Here is a 21,197-nt window from a genome sequence, read left to right as displayed (position 1 = left end):
TTTTTTTATATGTTTATTTTATTTACTTCTATTACCTTATTTGATCTTTATTCTATTCTTACTTTATTTCTTGCCTTGTCTTTTCTGTATGCTGCTGGATTCCCCCTTGGGATCAATTAAGTCTTGTCTTGTCTTATCTCGCATATACAAACTTTAGTTTTAGTTACACGATTATAGCTTGCTGCTATACTTGTGCAGCAAGAAATTGCTGCAACAGATATACAACCCCAGTTCCCAAAAAAGTCGGGACACTGTGTAAAATGTAAATAAAAACAGAGTGCGATGATTTGCAAATCTCATAAAGCCATATGTTATTCACAGTGGAACATAGAATGTCCCAACTTTTTTGGAATCGGGGTTGTACTTATTGCTGCTACACTACCAAACAGTTTACAGCCCATGTTCTGTGTGTTTTTTTTGTTTGTTTTTTTTTGTTTGTCCTGCATTTGTTTCACACTGCTGTGTATTTGCACTTTATGTAGTCTTATGTACTGGTATGTGCTTCACCATGGTTCTGGAGAAACATTTGGTTCCAGTGTATACAAGTTATATAGAGGAATGACAATTAAAACCCACTTGACTCGAAAGGAAAAAAGTTTATGTTAAAATAAATTAGCATACCACATTGCTGTAATCCACCTGTGATGGTGCAGACGTCTGCAATCAGTGCAGATGTGAACAAATCCTAAATTCATTAGCTAGCTCACCAGACAAGGAAAAGCGCCACTGCGTTGCAGTTTTACTGTATGTTTTTTTTTTTTGCCCAGAAACCGAATTGACTAGAACAATAAGTGGTAAGCAATATAACGCCATAGCGTACTGCAGACTAATTAATTACTTAAGACTGAGGAAAACAAAAGTGTAAATGAATTCCCACAGAAGGGACGGCTATGTGTATCCAGTCATGATAAGTTTTCTAATGTAGCACATTGTGTTTGTGCCCTTAGCAAAATGTCATCAAGTGTACTGGCCATGAGCTGTGTTTTGTTCCTCCTTACATTGCATGCAAAAGACTGACTGGTGTCTTTCATTTCTCTCAATATGTTTAACTATGAGGTGACTGTTTTGTACCCGCTTTCTTCAATGTTTCCCCTCTGAGAATCATCCATGTCATCTTTGCTAATTAATCCGCCTAGTAAAATGAGTTATACCGACAGCCAGGTCGCGACTCGGCCAATGCAGTTGTTTTGCGACAGTCGATAGGAAGTAGGGTTTTTCTTTCTCTGGATGGTGGGCGAGAGAAGAAAAATGTTGCCTCCATTTTATATATAATTACACAGTTTTTAGAGATGTTTATTATATAAAGTGGTTATTTTGCCCCACTCTGCTTCTTTATATGCCATATGCATGAATTCCTCAGTGTGTGGAGTGTTTAGCTAATATGATACAGTATGGAACGTGTGTATGTGTGTCTCATCAGGTGCTGGAGGATAATGATTATGGCCGGGCAGTAGACTGGTGGGGTTTGGGTGTGGTGATGTATGAGATGATGTGTGGCAGACTGCCCTTCTACAATCAGGACCATGAGAAGCTTTTCGAGCTCATCCTTATGGAGGACATCAAGTTCCCCAGGACGCTGTCAGCCGACGCCAAGTCTCTGCTGTCAGGCCTGCTCATCAAAGACCCTAACAAGAGGTACTGGCTCAATTAAAATTTACATCATTTTTCATTACGTTGTGAGAGAAACTGAAAAACTTAATTTTACAAGGTGGAATCTTTATTGGAATAAAAAAAAAACACATCAACATACATTTATATATACACTGATCAGCCATAACATTAAAACCATGTGCCTAATATTGTGTAGATCCCCTTGTGCTGAAAAAACAGCTCTGAGCCATCGAGGACTCCACAAGGCCTGTGAAGGTGTGCTGTGGTATCAAGTACCAAAACATTAGTAGCAGATGCTTTAAGTCCTGTAAGCTGCGAGGTGGGGCCTCCATTGATCGATCGGATTGAGATCTGGGGAATTTGGAGGCCAAAATCAACACCGTGACCTCTTCATCATGTTCCTCAAATCATTCCTGAACAATTTTTGCTGTGTGGCAGGGTTCATTATCTTGCTGAAAGAGGCCACTACCTTTACGGAATACTGTTGAAAGGGTGTACTTGGTCTGTAACAATGTTTAGGTAGGTGATGCCTGTCAAAGTAACATCCACATGAATGCCAGGACCCAAGGTTTCCCAGCAGAACATTACCCAGAGCATCATACTGCCTCCACCAGCTTGCCTTCTTCCCATAATGCATCCTTTTGCCATCTCTTCGCCATATAAGCGACACACATGCACCTGGACATCTACATGATGTAAAGGAAAACATGATTCCTCAGTTCAGGCCATCTTCTTCCATTGCTCCATGGTCCAGTTCTGATGCTCTCGTGCCCACTGTAGGTGATTTCAGCGGTGGACAGGGGTCAGCATGGGCACTTTGACCAGTCTGTGGTTACACAGCCGTGTTTTTAGACCTTTCAATCATAGCCAGCATTAAGTTTTTCACCAATTTGTGCTACAGTAACTCTTCTGTGGGATCAGACCAGGTGGGGTAGTTTTCACTCCCCTGAAGCATCAGTGAAATCACAGCCTGATGTAATTCTTTTAAAATCTCAGAATGCCTGTATCATTCTTAAGAAGGTTTGTAACACTAAGCTTGTATTGCTAATGAAACATGGTGGTGATTGAGACAAGTAGTGACATTTCCTGTTCGGAATGCAGTTTTCTATAAGAATCGTATGTACACGTACTCTGTTACGTTATTCTGTTATTCACGTATACGTTTCATCCACAGACTTGGCGGAGGTCCAGATGATGCTAAAGAAATAATGCGACACAGTTTCTTTGCTGCAGTTGACTGGCAAGATGTTTATGATAAAAAGGTAAAGGTCAGCTGATGTTTCACTGGAGATGTGCTGGTTTTCTGCATCCAGTGCTCTCTTAGATAAAATTCAGAAAAGTTCAAGAGCATTATTTTTTTTTTTCTTATCTTATTTAGAAAGCATTAATGTGATTACTGTTAACTATAAGGATACTGTTAAAAATAAGGATTTATTAATAGTTAATAGTGCAGATAAATTGTCTGTTCTGAGACAGAATATCCCCCTGAAGGCAGAGAGAATACAATGAGTGTAGAGGAGGTGCTGTGTAAAACTCTTGAGGTGTAAGATTGGGCCCTGCAGCCTCCCTCACAACACGCAGTGTTACACCTGCACAAACAGGTGCTCTGTTTTTCTTTTTTTTCCTTTTCACCACTCACCACTTTTCTCACACTTCCTTCGTCAGCTGATACCTCCCTTTAAGCCTCAGGTGTCGTCAGAGACAGATACCAGATATTTTGACGAGGAGTTCACGGCACAGACGATTACAATAACTCCCCCTGAAAAATGTAAGTGTGCCATTTCTATTGTTATCCCTCTCGATCACATAAACACACACCCCACATGTGTTTTCTGCCCACACTGAATTTACAACAGGATGGTACAGGGACACAGGAAATGCTGCTGTATATTTATCACATACCATGGGGTCCAAAAGTCTGAGACCACATTGAAAAATCAGGGATTTATTTATTTATTTATTTATTTATTTATTTATTTATTTATTTTCATTTTAAATTGGAAACAAACAAGAAAGCAAATGTTCAATATGTTGAATATTTAATATTTTGATTCTGCACTATTTCTAGGTCCCTATTTAAATGTAAGTACGTGTGATGTTGACCGTGTTAACTGCTTTGTACAAAAGGTCAGATTTTCCTCATGTCTAATCTCTTCTATTGAAGCGTGTGTTCAGACGACATTCCGATGGATTTGATCTAAAACAGATCATAAGGTTTGTCCATGCCAGCTCGAGTGCACATACAAAGCAAGCAATAAGAAACTGAGAGAAAGTCTGAAATTCATGTAAACATTTCAAAGATTCTACTTTTCACTTAAGTTGTTGTCAAGAATGTAATCTGTTATAAAAATCGTTGAATTAAATTAGGAAAGAACGCGAAATAAGTGTTTTCACTAGCGCTCTCAGACCTTTGCACCCCGCTGTGTGTGTGGTGGTCTGGGAAAACCCTTCACATTGAACACAATTGTGCATTTTCTATTACAGTGGATGTAAAAAGTCTACACACCACTTTTAAAACATTGGAGGCTTTTAAAAAATGAAACCAAGAGAAATCAAGTCAAGATCTTTTTATTTTTTCATTTAATGCAGCAACCAAGAAAAGTCACGTGAAAAGCAGAGGTTTTTTTTTTTACTACAATAAACTGGTTGGGAAAGTATGCACACCCCTTAACCAGCACTTACTTAAAACACCTTTTGCTTTTGTGGAAAGAGTCTCCCAACTTGGCACATCTTGATTCGACACTTTTTATTCCACTCTTCCTTGCAAATCTGCTGCAGATGTATTGAAAGCTCGGTTTCTCTTCAGGTCATGCCACAGGTTTTTTGTTAGGATGTAGATCTGAGCTCTGACTTGGCCATTGCACAATTGTTGCTCTTCTACTTCTGAAGTTATATGAAATAATTGGTGATTTCACTCAGTCAGTTCTGTTCTGTTGGTCCTTCAAACATTTAAGCTGTCACCTGTACATTGTGTGTAAGAGCTCTTCTCTGTTTTGATGATGTGATGGAGAAGAAGCATCATGGGCAATTTAGCAGCCGATATCTGATTTAGAGACTGAACTGATTTAGGGCTTTCGTCCCTTTCATTACGGCATGTAACTATCCAAAACTTGATCTGAAAGCACACTTAAGCCGGGTTCACACTGTACGATTTTGGCCACGATTTGGTCGTCTGAGACAAGTTCTGAGAATCCTAAAAGATTCCTATAATCCTAGGCCAAAATCTGTCGTCTCTGATCGCTAGTTTGACATGTTCCCCGACAGCCGATTAATGGCCAGTGCGATTAAATTCTGACCGTGTCGGAAGATTTGAGTCACAGTCCTGTAGCGTGGCTTCTTCTACTCCGGACGAGTCAACTTGTGTGCGTGCGTCCATCCGTCAGTTTTCGTGTCTTGACTGTCGTACAATCTGACGTTAATGACAACTGAGATCCTACAACTGTGACGTGGCTTACAGCGGGGGTCATGTTCGTACAGCCTGACAAGCAACAGTCGCGAAGGGCTATTAAAAATCACACCGTGTGCACCCGGATTTAGGTAGCAAGCTTTTAGGAATCTTGAGCTAGACCGACTTTTACTACCACATTTGTTAAACTGCCTGCTTGCCCTAAATGATATTTGCAGAAATCTTGGGGAAAATGAGAAAGTAAATAAAAAAAAATATTTTCACACTGTTTTGGTAAAATATGTAATATAATAAAAACCAAAGTATGTTATAGACAGAAGACCTCCAATTCAGTGATGGTGACATCCGGTGGTTTTTTCCCCCTGTATGTACAAGACGGTGGCACGTGTACGAGGCTATCGTGTGGGTCTGGGAAAACATGGCCCTCGTTTATTGAAGCATTGATATTCTGTAAGAGCCAGGACACGAAGTTCTAAATCTGTTGTTTTTACATATACTCTTATTTTCTGCAAGCTTATGTAATGTTTTCACTTTTCATGATAACAGTTACTGACCTTTTTAAAAGTATTAAGAAAACTGAAAATAGAAAGTTTGCAAAGTTTAAAAAAAAATAAAAAAAATCAATATAGGAAAAGTCTCGAAAATGTCTAGATTTTTTTTCCCCCCCACGAGGTATATTTTTGTCATTTGGATGCTGAAAGATTTTCATTAAACAATTAAAGAAGTGACTTGAACATGAGAGAGGTTCGACGCCCAGCAATGACAGTTTTGATCAAGTTCTGTGCCAAGGAGACTGTTGGCTGCCTCCCTGCCAACGAGACTCAGACTGTTTACCTGTTTTCTGCAACATTTATGTTCAGACAATCCTTTGTAAATATGCGGCTGTCACATTTATTAGCACTTGATTCTGTTAAGGTGTCTGTTGACGAGAAATGTGATGGCATCTTTGGAGAAAGTTCTTATAAATGGATTAGAAGAAACAGAGCATATGGATATATACGATGTTTATAGCACTACAGACTCATTATCAGCTCTGCCGTGTTTCCTGTGTGTGTGAGCAGTTGATGAAGACGGTATGGACTGCATGGATAACGAGCGGCGGCCGCACTTCCCTCAGTTCTCCTACTCGGCCAGTGGGAGAGAGTGAGTCCTACACAGCCAGCACTGCCTCATCATCATCATGCTTACCACTGGAACAGACTAGTCCTTCAGCTTTTACCCAGTCAGACTTAGCCCAAACAAAGCTCCCCTTCTCCACTGGGACTCTCTTCATCATGCTCTACACAGGCCAAGAGCTCCAGGACACGCTTGGCTTTTAATGGTAATGGGAATTTTGCACGTCGGGCTGAGCTGAAGTCCAGTCCGCTTAAACACCCCAGGCTGCTCTGGGAGAACAACTGTGGTGTTTGTTTACTTTTGTGTGTTTAGTTTTCTCTGTGTGTGTGTGTTGTTTTGGTTTTTTTTTTTCTTCCCTGCATTGAGATGCTTAAATATGTTCACATGCCTCCTTCATTGGGCGCAAAAGCACTGAAGCTGCAGAGCACCTTTCCATCTCGGACCACCCCTGTGTGGCTTGAGATTCACGAGCATTAACGTTTAAGCGATGCGTGTTGTGTGATGTCTGATATGAAGTACAACCGAATGCCTCTTGTTGGTTTTTTCTTTTTTTTTTTTTTATGTGGTGTCCAAAACTGCCATAACAGTATACTCAGGCTGCACAGGTGTGGTGTTGAGTTCAGTAAACACGCTTCATTAATAGTCCTCACTTATCCGGGCAAGGCCACTCGCACCACTAGCACTCGCGCACTAGCGCCCAAACGCAACTGCAACACACACACACACACGCTGTCTGTGTTTATGGCAGTAATGTGTGTCAGGATGTGCAGCGTTCCTCAGCTAGCATTTCGGTCTCACTGTGGCACTGCAGTACTTTTACTTTCTTTTTCTTACTCGGCAAACGGGTTGAGAAGAGAAACCATGGCCGCGGTTGGGGATGAGGATGAGGAAGGGGGGCGTGCATTCTTCGTTTTTGATGTTATGAGCTGAATAGTCCTGTGAAACTGAGCCATACAGCACTGTACCCCCTGCTACTTTAGGTACGCTGAACTGTTTGAGTCAGAACAATCTGATCCCAACCTGTATGGTGTTGATTTTGCTTTCTGCTGATTGCCCGGGATTTCTAATTCCACCTGATGGTTAAATGACCGGTCATAAAAGGGTAGAGTGAATCGTGATTGAGAGTTTCTTCATGGTACGTTCAGCACAGGAGTTCTCAAAAGTATGACGGAGACCCGATTTGAAATCAGTAATGTGTAACAATAAATGCTCTCTTCCACCAATATGAAGTACAAACATATTGTGAGATCAGTGCAGTTTGCTGTAATCGGTGTGGCTCAGATCACCTGACCGAGTGTGGATGCACTGTAGTCTTGTATTACATTAGGGAATGGAGTTTAATTAAAGCGGTCTTATAACTTATAACAAGCGCTGTCCAGGCTTCTATACTGGACACCTATAAATGCACCTAAAATGGCTTTAGAATGTAAATCAAGCAATGCAAAGACCTATTGTTTTGTTTTTGTTTAAGTTTTTGTTCATGTTCTGGTGAAGACAACATGCAGGAGCCTATTCACATCTTCAGAGCATTGCTTCTTTTTTTTCTTTTTCTTTTGAGGTGAAGTGCTGCATAACCAGGTTCCCTCAGCAGCAACTACAACACCATTGCAGAATAGAAATAACATGGCATAGCACTGAGTAGCCCTAGCTAGTGTGCTTATGTTCCCTACGTAGCCAGTACACATCTCCATTCTGGCTCTTATCTCTCATTGGTTTATTTATGTTGGATCAGCAGGTGTACATTGAGATTGGGAATCTTATTAGAGCAGGTTTTCAGGCTTTGCTTTATGCTAAGACGAGCTTCGTGCATTTTTGAGTCCCGTAGATGCTCCATGCTCCCCTTCCTACTCCAGCGGTTGCGTTCATCAGTGAGCAGCGTACAGCGCGCCCATAAAGAGCCGAGTAAGAGGCGGATATTTGAGTTATGATCCTAATGTGCAGTTTGGTGTGATGTGTGAGCAATTCAGATGTCGGTACGCATGAATAATGCTTGTTGTGGAAACCGAGGATCTGTGGATGAATGTGCTGAGGATGACGGACGTTAGAGAAGCATAACGTTACCGGAAGAATCAGAGTTGGTCAGACCAAATCTAAGTGTTTTTCTGTTTCGAGTGTACGGTACATTCCTTGGGCCATAATGGTGTTTGGTAATAGAGTTTCCTGTCTGTGTTTTTTATTTTTTATTTCAAGAGATGGTAGTATTAGATTTTTCCGGTGAGCTTGCAGACCTGATGTGTCATTATAAGTGCATGAAAAGTTTCAGTTGTGAAACTTTATCCGACGGATCAGGTAATATAGAACATGAGGTACAGCAAGTAGCATTGCCATGTCACAGCTCCAGGGTTCTGGGTTACTCTCTGTGCTGAGTTCCGTGAGCTCCTCCGGGTTCCTCAGAGTTCTCTGGTTTCTTCCCCTGTCCTTTAAACATGCCAGTACATGGATAGACGACTTTAAATTGCTCCTGAATGAGTGTGTGAATGCGTTTGCACACGGTTCCATCCAGGGTGTGTTTTCCAGACACGCACATGGTTTGACGGAGACCCTGACCAGGATAAAGAAGCCCGGCCTGGTGTTTTAAGTGTAGAGAGAAGTGAATGGCGGTTTGAGTGGATGCACTGTTTATGGTCTGGTACGATGCTTATGAGGAGGATGAGGATGATGTATGAGGAAGAGGAAGTTGCTGTGTTGGTCTCGACTGTCGCACCTCTGTATTAGAAGACTAGGACATGTCGACGCAGGTTTACTATAAATGTGTGCGAATTCTAGATCCGTGTGTATGAGTTTGGACAGACTGGTATAGAGATGTCACATTCCTTTGATGGTTAGAGAAAGGCCATAGGAAACGAAATGTACAGAAACTGACATAATGACTGCACTGATAATGAACATGAACTAGTTGCCTTGTTTTTTCCCAGTTGCAGTTAATGTTGAGGGAGCGTTCCTGCTCTTGGTTTACTGTGATAAACTCGTGTCGATGAAACGCTGACAGGACCGTGCTACTACAAATCACAAGAGCTTGTGTCTTCCAGCATTCTGCTTGATTTCCCTTTACTTCCCCCTGATAAAACTACCTACAGTAGTATGAGGTAGGCTCATGCTGTTGTTCACATTTACTTTAAATTACTTCATCAACTTGAAAATTGTTCGTTTTTTTTTTTGTGTGACATCAGTGGTGTTTTTTTTTTTTTCCTTGTTAGGTACATTGTTAAAGTTCTAAGTAATATCAAATCGGAAAATTGAAATTAAGCTTGCTTTCTTTATTTTTTGTTATTTGTACGATACAGCTGTTTTTCAGTGTTGAGTCGGATCGCTTATGTTTTGAATGAATTTGTGACACTGTTTGTTGCTGAATGTGCACCTGTGTAGAGACTTTCTGTATGCAGAGAGAGAGATTGATTGATTGATTGCATGTAAGGGACCTGAGTGATGATCCAGTTAAAACTCCACTCTGTTGAAAAGGGCCTTTGGCATTGCAGGCCAAAAAACACCATAGTCGCAAAACTTGGCTTTAAATTCTAGCACTTTCATGTCCATTTCTCTTTTTCTATAGTTCAGCTAAAAATGAAATAAAGGTCCCTGCTTTAACAAGAAAAGAAAAAAAATGGACTTGAAAGCACACATTCCCTTCACACACTTTTTGTTTATTTTTTATTATTATTAAAAGAGTAATGTAATTTTGCTTTGTAAAGCGTTACGCTGTGAATGTGGTGAGACACTGCCAGGAGTTTTGCTTTGGTGACATTCAGACAGGCCGACTTTTCCAGCTCTCCCTCCTGCTGAGCATTTCCTGGAGCTTTGTGGGAAAAGTCGGACTTGCCCAGTGACACCGCCTCAACAGTTACTGTCCATGCTCGACTCTCCAACGTTTAGAGGCACGAGGAGCCGTGCTCAAACACAGAAACCCAGTATAAAATGTCTCACTGGTCTTTTGATTCCTAGGCTGCTGGTGTTGGAATGAAACTCCAGCACAGGTACAACGGCCTGCTCCCTCCCTGGAGAGGGAAAGACTGCGTAGTGAACTAGTGTGAGCTGATAAGTTCCATCCTTACTTACTGCAGGGTCTCGACGAAATATTTTACACCTCAACGTACACACTTTGCTGCTACTGTTTGTATCGTCTACAACATGATTTCTTGTTCCTCTTGCTCCTGGTCGTGTATTATGAACAAGCATGAATTGTAAAGTATTTATTTAAAAACAAAAAAGTGAAAATCTGAAAAAAGAGCAAAAAAAAAAAAAAAAAAAAACAATAAAGAAATAACTTGTAATTGATTTTACGGCCATGTAGCTTTAGAGTTTGTGACACTTCTTGCCCTTGCTAGCTCTGTCATTAGATCCATGTTAAGATCTAGACATGTGGTTAAGATTTTTTTTCTTTTCTTTTATGCAGAAGGGACTCGATCCAAAAAAAAAAAAAAAAACACAGAAGCAAATGAAAGAGAAAGTGTATTACTGGTTGTGATATTTAATGACTAAAAGAGAATGCTTATTTCATGACTATATGGCCCACGAGGATGTGAAAACGCTGATCTATGAGAAACCTTTTTTGTACACTGAACATCCTTAGTATTTTTACATGTAAATGTATATGATAGGGATGCACATTATTTTCCTTCTTACAGACTGCTTAAATAAAACACTATGTCAATCTGCGCTCACGTTGCCCCTCTTTCTTGTTTGCTATCGCTTCCTTCCCAGGTGAAATGTTGCTGCGGTTCTGCTTTCAGACGCGTTGTGAGAATTTCGTCGCCGTTCGAATGTATAATCCGAGTCAGATTTGAACATTTTATTAACAAAGTATGTTTACAAAACAAAGTCCCAAACATGTAAATAAATAATTAAAAAAAAAACAAACAAAAAAAAAAACACATCAAGCATGTAAACACAGCAAATAAATTTCAATCTTTGAATGATAAAAATCGACATTTGTTGGAGGAATAGGAAATCCTGAGCATAAGTTATCAAATCCATGTGTGTAGAAGGTGTGGGGTGTGTGTGTGTGAGAGAGAGAGTGTTGGTGACCGAGAGCCAGCACTGCTGCTGTGTACGCAGTATGGACTGTGATGTCACACGACCCCCTGCAGCCATCACACGCACAAACTCGCACCCACTCACTCACTCCTTACTTGTAGCAAAATCCCTCGTGGTTTCTGAGTAAAGCCGCGGCGATGGCGCTCTGTCGGTGTGATCGGATTAACTCCGTCGAGAGAGGAGGAAATAACCGCCCTCACGCTGTTCCGAGAGTTTCTCTCCTCTCTGCTGGTAACTGAGGGAGGAAACACACAAGCGCTCGGTTCAGTCAGTTGCGTAGATTGAGATGTAAACAGATTTCAGCAGCGCTTCTAGAAAACACGTTTACCTCGAATGTCATTCATATGTCTGATAAATAAGCACTCCAATACACGAGATCCTTTTAAAACTAAATTCACCCCAGACGTCTATTCAAAAGGCGGCTCTGTACAGCGTCCTTCCATACTGCTGTAACACATCCTCATTTACATTAACGGTGACAACATTTCACGTGTAAAGTGCGTGTTGTACTTGTCACACAGGCATAGAGGTGGTTCACAGCAGAAATCAGCACTTCATTCCTACTATTCGCTGCGAGAGAAGCTCATTCAGGCACGCAAACTGTCAGGTAACCATCTTTTCTTCTTTATTTTTTATTTAAAACCGGACTGCTGTTTAGTAAGCCTGATTTAGTCGTGTCTTGGGGGCTAAGCTATGCTGCGGTTATTGTCCTTAACATTAATTGAGGATCTTGTGAAAGCGGTGAGGAATGCAACCTTGAGGTCTTCGAATTCCAAGTACGCAAATCCTTACTCCTACGATCAGCCACGACCTTTGGTGTGCAGCGTACGTTCTGAATAAACTATTTGAAAAATGAACCACTGGAGGAGGTATAAATCAAAATTCTCTAAATTCCTTCCTGGCTACTCGATAATGGCAAAAGGAATCAGAATTGTGAGGTTTCTCTGCTGATTTAAACGTCTTGCGTGTGTTGATGAAGCCTACTGAAGCTGCCTCGGTAGTGCGTTTCGACACGGACCTCTGACCTCGGCGACAGCTTTAACACAGAGGATGATTCCAGCTTTGTTTCACTATTTCTATATGGATAACTTAGGAGAGGAAAAAAAAACGACTCTATTTGAAAATAATCCGATTAAATGCACAGAAATTATGGATGGATGTGAGGAACGACAATATTGAGGAGAAAGGAAAGGAATGAAGAGGGTATGAAAAAGGAATCGAAGAGAACGAAGGGAAAAGTAAGGAGAAGGAAAGAATGAAATTGGACATAAGGAATGAAGGAAACTTGCTTTTGGGCTACAGCGCCAGCCTGAATCTCAGACGGACACGTGACCGAACTGAAGGCAAAAATCTCCGCCAGCCAGAAACAGTAAGGTAGCTACTGAAGAAAAACTGTCAGACATTTGACCTTGCCGTGACCCTGCTTGGATCAATTCCAAAATCGAATCAGTTCCAAGTCTGCTGGTTTTAATGATATTTCCATATAAATCCTACAAACATTCAACCACTCGATCCTGAGACCTTGCACTAATGATGATCACAGAGAGACACACAACCCGAAAACATAATCACACAGCACTGGAGGCACATATGAAGGAATGAAAAGAAAAACAAAGAACGTGAAGAATGTACAGTAGGAATGCAGAAAGATTTGAAGAACAATGGAAAAGAGAAGGAAGGAAAAAGGAGAGTAAAATGGCAGGAAGGAGGGTGAAGGAAAGAAAATGGAGACAATTAAGGGAATACGAAAGGAAGGAAAGAAAAAAGAAAAATATCCAAAACAGTTACTTTCAACAATTGGTTTCTGTCTTTTTTTTTTTTTTGCCTGCCTCACTCAGGTTTTTCATTGAAGCACGAAGAAGCCTGTAAAACTCATTGGTTCTTCTGCTAAAACGCTGTGAACTTTTGCATGAGGCTGCTCCGCTCAGAGCGGCGTGTTGATTTTGTTTCTCTGAGGGAGAGTGGGAGCTGTTAACTCTCACCTCTCTCCTAACAAAACAACAGCATGGCAGTATTAACAGAGCTGCGAGCGACGGCGCTTTGCAGAGTGGCGTTCTGTTTGCCATAATCTCCTACAGATGTCAGCGTGCGGCTAGTCACTGTCTGTTGCTGACGCGCCTCTAGCAGCAATCTGGATGAGCATCTGTGGACGCCTAGTCTTGCGTGATGTGCAGCCATGGCTACCAGCTGCTGTGCTACTTGTGCGCGTTCTCTCTCTCTCGCTCTCTTTTTCAGCTGACATGTAAGTAGACTAAACGTGCTATCAGCGCAGTTGGAATTTAAGTGATACCATTTGTGATCGCAAACTTGCGTACGACTTTCATCATTTTCACAAACCCAGAGCAAATGAAATGAAAACACACTGAGGATACAGACCAGAAGACTTGACTAAGAAGCATTTATAATCCTGCTCTGATTTAATCGGCGATGTGGTGTTGCTACTACCGTTGGTTTCACCGTGGCGACTTCGGAACGTGATGCTACGATGACGTGCCGAAACGGGTTCGCTAAGAGCAGCGGGTGGAGGCCTCACCTGTACACGCAAGATGTGCATCTCTTCAGTGAGAAGCTGCCTCTCGTGTACAAGCTGGTTCTCTCTGTCGAGCAGCTCCATCACCTGCTGAGCGCTGGTCTGACAGTGCTGGTCCAGCTGCTGCAATCTGCACACACAACAACCTCAATGGTGCATTACTGCTCATCACACACACACAGAGCCAGCACAAACCTGCTACACTCACATGTTAAACAGTGACTTCTGAGCACCCCGTGATAAGCACACAACCTAATACGTTCTTATTTTTTATTGTATTTAACTATGAAGTCCACTGGAACGAACTAAAGCCTGAAATCACACCACTGTTTATTTTAAACTGCATCATTCTCACCACCTTGGCTGCTCCCCCAGTTATTTATTTTTAGCTATTTATTACAGTAACAAATCGATTAGGGATTTATTTATTTTTAGTACGAGTACCGGCAGCCTCAATATTTGGGCTCCTGATACGGGAATAAACCTATTGGGTAACTGACAGCTAGCTGGCTCATCATAATTAATGACTGCACTGCCGATGAAAATGAAAACGCGTGGCTGAGACCAAAGATATTATTACCAAACCGTTGTTTTTCAACAATTCTCTCAAACTCTAGCGTTTGCTTCGATGAATGGTTATCAGTTCAAATCAGTAGAAGAGATTAGACATGAGGAAAATCTGACCTTTTGTACAAAGCAGTTAATGATAATGAGTCTTTATTGATCACATACACATTACAGCACAGTGAAAAAATTTTTTCACATACCCCAGCATGTTAGGAAGTTGGGGTCAGAGCGGAGGGGCAGCCATGATACAGCGTCCCTGGAGCAGAGGGGCTTAAGGGCCTTGCTCAAGGGCCCAACAATGGCAGCCTGGCAGTGCCCCTAATACGGTCAATATCACATGTTTGCTTACATTTAAACAGAAATTGTGCAACATCTTGAATATTGAATAGTCAAAATGTTGCACATTTCCTGTTTTTTGTTTTAGAATTTTCACATTTTCAAAAAGTTTATTTCCTGTTTTAAATAATAATAATAAAAAAATTATAATAATTTAAACAGACCAGATTTTCAATATGGTCTCTCACTTTTGAATCCCACTGTATATGGCCAAATGTTTGTGGACAGCTGATTACCACACCTATATGTGCTTCTTCCCAAAACTGTTGCCACAAAGTTAGAACCACACAATTGTCTAGAATGTCTTTGTATGTATGTATTATATAATTGTAGCTTCAAATTTCCCGTCACTGGAACTAAGAAGCCCAAACATGTTCCAGCATGACGATGCCCCTGTGCACAAAGCGAGCTCCATGAAGACATGGTTTCCCAAGGTCGGTGTGGAAGAACTCGTGTGCTCTGCACCGAGCCCTGACCTCAACTCCACTGAACACTTTTGGGACGAAATGGAATGCTGACTGTGTACCAGACCTCCTTACCTGACCTCACTAATGCTTTTGTGGTTAAATGGGTACATACCCACAGCCTTCCCAGAAGAGTGGAGATGATTATAACAGCAAAGGAGTACTAAATCTGGACTGGGATGTTCAACAAGCACATATGGCTGTGATGCGAAGGTGTCCACAAACATCTGACCATATAGTGTATTTAGGTTTCCTAAGAGAGCGCCAGTAAAATGCATCAAGAAAAAAATGATTAAATAAATTTTTCAATTTAAATGTAATCACTATACAAATAAAACTGAATTCAATTGAATAGTAAAAAGAAACTTTTTTTAAATAGTGGCACTATTAAAAATTGAAAGGTAACAATTTAATGAATGTCTACAAACTAAATTATTTAACAAGGAAAAGAAGTGAAAATGAAAACATTTAGCCCATTCAGTAAAATTCATTCTTATTACTGTGTAACAGTGAAGTAAGTGTTAGAAACGGTCTGTGTGAGCCCATCATTAGCGTCATTACTAATTCAGCCAAAGAGGGAATGTGCTAGTTTTGCTATTTTGGATCAAAACGTTCATCACAACAAACAAGAGACAGTTTAAACACAATTTCATATCCAGAATGGGTCGACGTAAAGGGGCATGAGTTGTTATATTAATATTTCAATTCAGTTTTATTTGTATAGCGATTTGAACAGTGGACCTTGTCACAAGGCAGCTTTACAGAAATATAGAACTTCAGGATAATATATTTCAAATATATCCCTAATGAGCAAGCCAGAGGCGACGGTGCTGAGGAAAAATGCCCTGAGACGACGTGAGGAAGAAACCTTGAGAGGAACCTGACTCAAAAGGGAACCCATCCTGATCTGGGTGACAGCGGAGACTGCGATTATAAATCATTCCTCTTCTACATGGTCAAACAGTGCACTTGTGCAACCAGGAATTTCATGATCATTTTCACATGAAGTCTAGTTCGTAGAAGTTATTGTCTGTTCACTGATGGAGACTGGCGTGCAAAACTGTTAGTGGCAATTGCGGTCCTAAAGCCATCTTCATGGTTTTTAAGTGGTACCATCCTCAGTAATCTCACTGAGCTGGTTCTAATACATCATCATTTCTATAACAGCTCATTCACAGGGATTTGTTTGGCAGTCTAATAATAAATGGATTAAAAACATGTGAGAAACACATACATCACTGACATGGTGAACGATTCCGTAAGGGGAATATGTATGGAAAGAGTCTCGGAAGTTTTCCGACACATTCTTCAGGACAGAGGACTTAAAATCTACATCAAGAAACGAGCCATCTAGGTCACATTCTTACTGAGGAGTTGTCTATAATGGACATGTTTAGCTAGCTAACAAACAAGGTTATGGCTGCTGTTTGGGCATTATCTCACCTTTCAGTGCCACATCTTCATTGTTGTAACTGTAAATCATCACGTCTTGAACGTGCCCACAAACAGCAAAGTTGTAAACATTCAAGAGACTTGTATGCCTTCAGTTTCGCTGTAGTGTACACGCTCAGAGTTTCGATGAGATATGTACATATATATGTCCAGCCATTGCAGGCCAGCGCTTAGGATCATTTAGCCGCTGACGGCACGCCGAGCCGTAAGGATCTTCAAGAGTTATACCAATTAAGTGTTAGTTTGGCCGAACAGCACTCCCTGTCTTTTAGTTCTAAACCACGATCATAAATCAATAACGTCCCAGTTCATTTTAATCTGATTCCTTAATACAATTCTTGAAAAATTCTTCAGTCAGATCATAACCAGATTATATAAACAGATTATAAAAAGTAGCATCAGGTTTCTAGGCTACTGAGGTCTTTTTGCAACCAGGTTGCATGCTCGTCTTGTGCGAGAGCAAATTATTACATTATTATAGCAGCTATAATGTAAGCGATAACAAAAACGAACATACTGTGGATATTCCACAACATTCCGCATGACTGTAAATGAATAAAAAGTGACATTCAGTTAATTAAAAAAAGAAAATTCACTGCAGCTCCATTTTAGTGGCAAGTAAAAGTAAAGAATGAGTACAAAAATTCCACTTTAAATAAACTAGCATGAACCATAAGTAAGGAATGAAACAATTCAGCATGTGCCGTTATTGTAAAATAATACTGCCCCTTGACATTCTGTCTCATCTGCAGACTACGGCATGCCTTTCATCACCATGGTGATACTTGAAACTTTACGTTCCACCAAATTACGTTATCTGATTGTTTAGGCATCAGCTCGCATACACGCATGGTACAGTCTGCACCCAAGTTCACTCAAAGCGAACCACAGAGCGCTATTTTCCCATGGACCCGAGATCGGTTCCTCTCCATGCATACAGACTCAGGTCTGGAAATTTGAGCAAGTGTGAAAACGTTCTATCAGTGTTTCACATTACACATCTCCAGTGCTGTTCAATCCAGTTCCCTACACACCTGAATGAAGAAACCAAGTCCACTGAATAGCTGGTGCAGTTGAGTTGGGAGCTGTTTTAAGTAAATATGTAGACTGGATTGGGAAATCCTGATTTTTCCCCTGCAGCCTGCACTTTGGTCCCACTGTGAGCGTGTCCCAGATCTCTCTCGGCGTAGCAGCATGCCAAGGCCGAGAGAGACACACACAGAGACGCTTCTCCAGCTCCGGAGGACAGAGAGGAGAGAGGGAAGGCCTCTAGCTGTTGCTTAGGGGGAAGACAGATGCCCTGCTCCTGCTGGCTGGGGCTACTGCCGTCTGTGCAGGCCCTCTTCTCTCTCTCCCTCTCTCGCTCTCCACCCCTACACCCCCACTTATCCCTTGCTCCCTCCTGTGGGAACTGGAGCAGGCTGCTTAGGCTGTGGTGGGCAAATGCTCCAAGTTTTGGTCCCTCACGCTAGACAATAATCTGTCTTTCAATGTCGTTCTTTGCGCTTTCTTTTTGCCCCCCTTTTCTTATTTTTCCCTGTGTGTTGGAGCTGGAAGAAGCTGCTTAGTCTGAGCTTCAATGGGCAACGATGTCTGATGCACAGGCCTCTGTCTCTTCTTCTGATCTTCTTTCTTTTCCCATCATCCCCTCTCTGACTGGATGGAGGGCAGTTTGTGCCAGGCTAAGGCCCTGCTTTGTGGGAGACTGGCGCCACTGCTGCTGCCCACCTCCAGAGCCTGGCTCTCACTCAACTCCCTGCTATTGTCCCCATCTCCATCTACAGACTCATGCAGTGTACAGTATCTGCTTTGGTTAAAGAGGTTGCTGGATCAAAAAGGCCAAAGAAGATAAAGATGGTATGGTGGTTTACATGTGGTGTGAAGTGTTGACAGATACAGACACCCACAGTTTGATAAATATGCCCAATGTACATGGAGAACACCACTAGCATCTCCATGAGAGTCTGAAGGTGTAAAGTCTATAGCAGCGGTTTGTGGGCCATAGCGATACTGCAGGACCAACTGTGAAAACTTATATCAGCCAAATTGCATCATTTTCTAATTAGTGTTGCTATAATAAATTATTTGCATCAGAAAAAATGTAAGATGATCTGCTTTATGCTATGAACTATGTTAAGTATTAACATATTTGCATACATATAATAGTTAACTATTTGCATAAATATCTTATTGGCTTTTACCCGATCTGTGAGAGATCTCATTACTATAATAAAGGCTGTGCAGATACAATTATTTACAATTGTACCACACACCTGTTGAATCTTCTAATCTGATTGGTCAGAATGTGATGATTAAATGCCAAACTCTTTAGACATGGTTTTGTAACCTTTTCCAGCCTGATCAGCATCAATAACTCTTTTTCTGAGGTCCTCAGAAATCTCCTTTATTCATGCCAGGACACACTTCCACAAACATGTGCTGTGAAGATCAGACTCTGATAGATCCCTGTTCTTTAAATAAAATAACCACTAATTGAAAACACCTGGCTCTAATTTCACCTTCAAATTACCTGCTAATCCTAGAGGTTCACATACTTTTGCCATACACAGATATTTAATATTGGATCATTTTCCTCAATAAATAAATGACCAAGTATAATATTTTTGTCTCATTTGTTTAACTGGGTTCTCTTTGTCTACTTTTAGAACGTGTGTGAAAATCTGATGATGTTTTTGGTCATATTTATACAGATATCTAGAAAAATCTAGTCTCTCAACAGCACAGGTCTGACAGTAGTGCTGGCTTCAAATCGAAACACCGGTTTGGGTTTATGAATGCACTCATCGTAATATAACAACTGTTAGCAAACACTCTACATAATCTCAATCTAATAATAACGTTTCAAAAAACTTTTTGTCTTATTAATTTCAGGAAAGAGTGAAAAAAAGAGAGGCTAGAGAGGCTATAATGTAGGCTTGAACTGTTATAATGCAAGTGATAACCGGAACTAACTTGTTCCATGGACTTTCTATAACATGTAACATCCGTAGATGTTGTTAAAAAAATAATAATAAAAAAAAACTAAAACAAACAAATTAATAAATAAAAATATATCACATGTTGGAAGACTGTCATATAAAGGCAATAAAACACTTCAGGATGTGCTGTTATTGGAAAACAATCAACTTTTGTTAGTAATGTATCCCACCACTCCATCTTTCATTATTTTTCTAGAACAGCACACCCTTTCGCATATTATTCATTGCTTACTGAATGTAACCATCACCATCACCACTGCTCTATTTGTATTACACATAGCAGCAAACACACCCTCTACATGTCTGTCACTGCTGTGCTGAGAATCATCCAACACCCAAATAATCCTAGATAATTCCTGCTCAGTGATGGTCTTATGCTGGCCTCTTTCCGTTCATGTACACAGTAGACTGGCTGACACTTTATGCATAGCAACAGATGAGTTACAGAAAATAATTGTACCCCTACAATGTCGATGAATAAGGTACATAAGGTCCCTGATTAAAAGGCCAACGAGTGCGTGTTAATAATGAAGTAGTCGCTGAGTGTATGGGCAAAATATTCCATAGCTGCTTTACGTTTCTACACTTTCCGATATTTTGTTTAATATCTATGGAATAAAAGAAACATTATTTTGATTGCTACACAATTAATCATAAAATCATGAAATGTGCACTTTGGCACTAAAGGTAGCTAATTGGATACTGTTAAATCTCAGTTTATATTGAATCACAAGATGGCCAGCCATATGTTTCAATGTCATTTAAATGCACTGAATGATTCACTGACTGATGTTGAATAAAAATGTTTTTATATTTAGCATTCTGAAGATTTTATTTTGTTTCAGGTTTATCCTTTGGGGGAAAAAAATACAGCCTTAAAATGCACAATGCATGGTTTAAACTGATAAACTGATTCCTAAATCGGTTGAATAAAATAATTGTGATGACTAATAGTGATTTCAATGCTAAGGAAAATTATGCATTCAGATCATTCTGGCCTTTATCCTGCAGTCTTTTTTTTTTTTTAATTGTACAAATGCAGTCAGCAACAGCAGCCAAAGGCAGACCCTGAGGTCAAGTGTGTTAAGGCAGTTAAGAAGGTTGTGTAATTAGATAGTTAATTCCCTGGTATACCCACACACAGTCCACATCACCTATACCTCTACACCACTGCAGGCATATGCAGCACATTAACCTATTACACAATCCCAGTGCCCTGAAGCTGCAGCAACAAACCCTGCACACTCTCACATGTGTGTCTGAGCTATTGAGGGGTTTGACCTCCGCTTTTCAAACAGATACACACACACACACAGCCTGGGATTAGTGCATTAGTGTGTGCTTGACTCCTCCAAATCAAAAGAAAGACAGGGAAAAAAGGGGGGAAACTCCTCTCGCTCTGGCTGTAGCTGGACGAGCGACAGGGGTCTGATTAAATTAGAAGGCCATCCAGCAGCTAAGGCAGCAAATCCAATAACCTCCCCCTATTTACTGGCACGCAACTTAATTAGGTTTTAATACAGCTTAGCGCATGGGGCTGGCCTGAGCTGGAGCGGCCTGGCCACTGCTGCCTCTGCCCACTGCTGGGCCTGCTTGAGAAAGAGAGAGAAAGACAGAGAGTGTGAGGGTGGAGGGGAGGGAGGGCAGACTGTCCCCCTGTTCTCTGCTTCCCTGCTGGCCCTGGT

General features: G+C 40.9%; 2 protein-coding genes across 9 annotated transcripts in view; one reads left to right on the top strand and one right to left on the bottom strand.

Annotated features, from left to right (window-relative positions):
- The window catches only part of akt3a (v-akt murine thymoma viral oncogene homolog 3a), a 120,520-nt gene extending 109,734 nt beyond the window's left edge, over positions 1–10,786 (top strand). The window contains exons 11-14 of the mRNA XM_053620869.1: positions 1,421–1,635; positions 2,786–2,873; positions 3,277–3,379; positions 6,079–10,786. Coding sequence (XP_053476844.1) covers positions 1,421–1,635; positions 2,786–2,873; positions 3,277–3,379; positions 6,079–6,164 — 492 coding nt within the window. The 3' untranslated portion in view covers positions 6,165–10,786. The remainder of the gene's footprint in view (positions 1–1,420; positions 1,636–2,785; positions 2,874–3,276; positions 3,380–6,078) is intronic.
- sdccag8 (SHH signaling and ciliogenesis regulator sdccag8) overlaps positions 9,928–21,197 on the bottom strand; it is a 57,150-nt gene continuing 45,880 nt past the window's right edge. For 5 of the 8 annotated variants that reach the window (XM_053620858.1, XM_053620862.1, XM_053620859.1 and 2 more), the window contains 2 exons: positions 13,610–13,824; positions 9,928–11,399 (listed from right to left, as the gene is read on the bottom strand). In XM_053620858.1, the coding sequence (XP_053476833.1) occupies positions 11,245–11,399; positions 13,610–13,824 (370 nt within the window). In that variant the 3' untranslated portion in view covers positions 9,928–11,244. Of the gene's footprint in view, positions 11,400–13,609; positions 13,825–15,176; positions 15,315–21,197 lie in introns of those variants that run through there. The other 3 variants (XM_053620863.1, XR_008385556.1, XM_053620864.1) reach the window with 3 other exon arrangements.

Source organism: Ictalurus furcatus, chromosome 3 (assembly GCF_023375685.1).
Source record: "Ictalurus furcatus strain D&B chromosome 3, Billie_1.0, whole genome shotgun sequence".
NCBI lineage: Eukaryota > Metazoa > Chordata > Actinopteri > Siluriformes > Ictaluridae > Ictalurus > Ictalurus furcatus.
The sequence above is the reverse complement of the archived record's forward strand: the minus strand, read 5'-3'. Positions and strand labels throughout refer to the sequence as shown.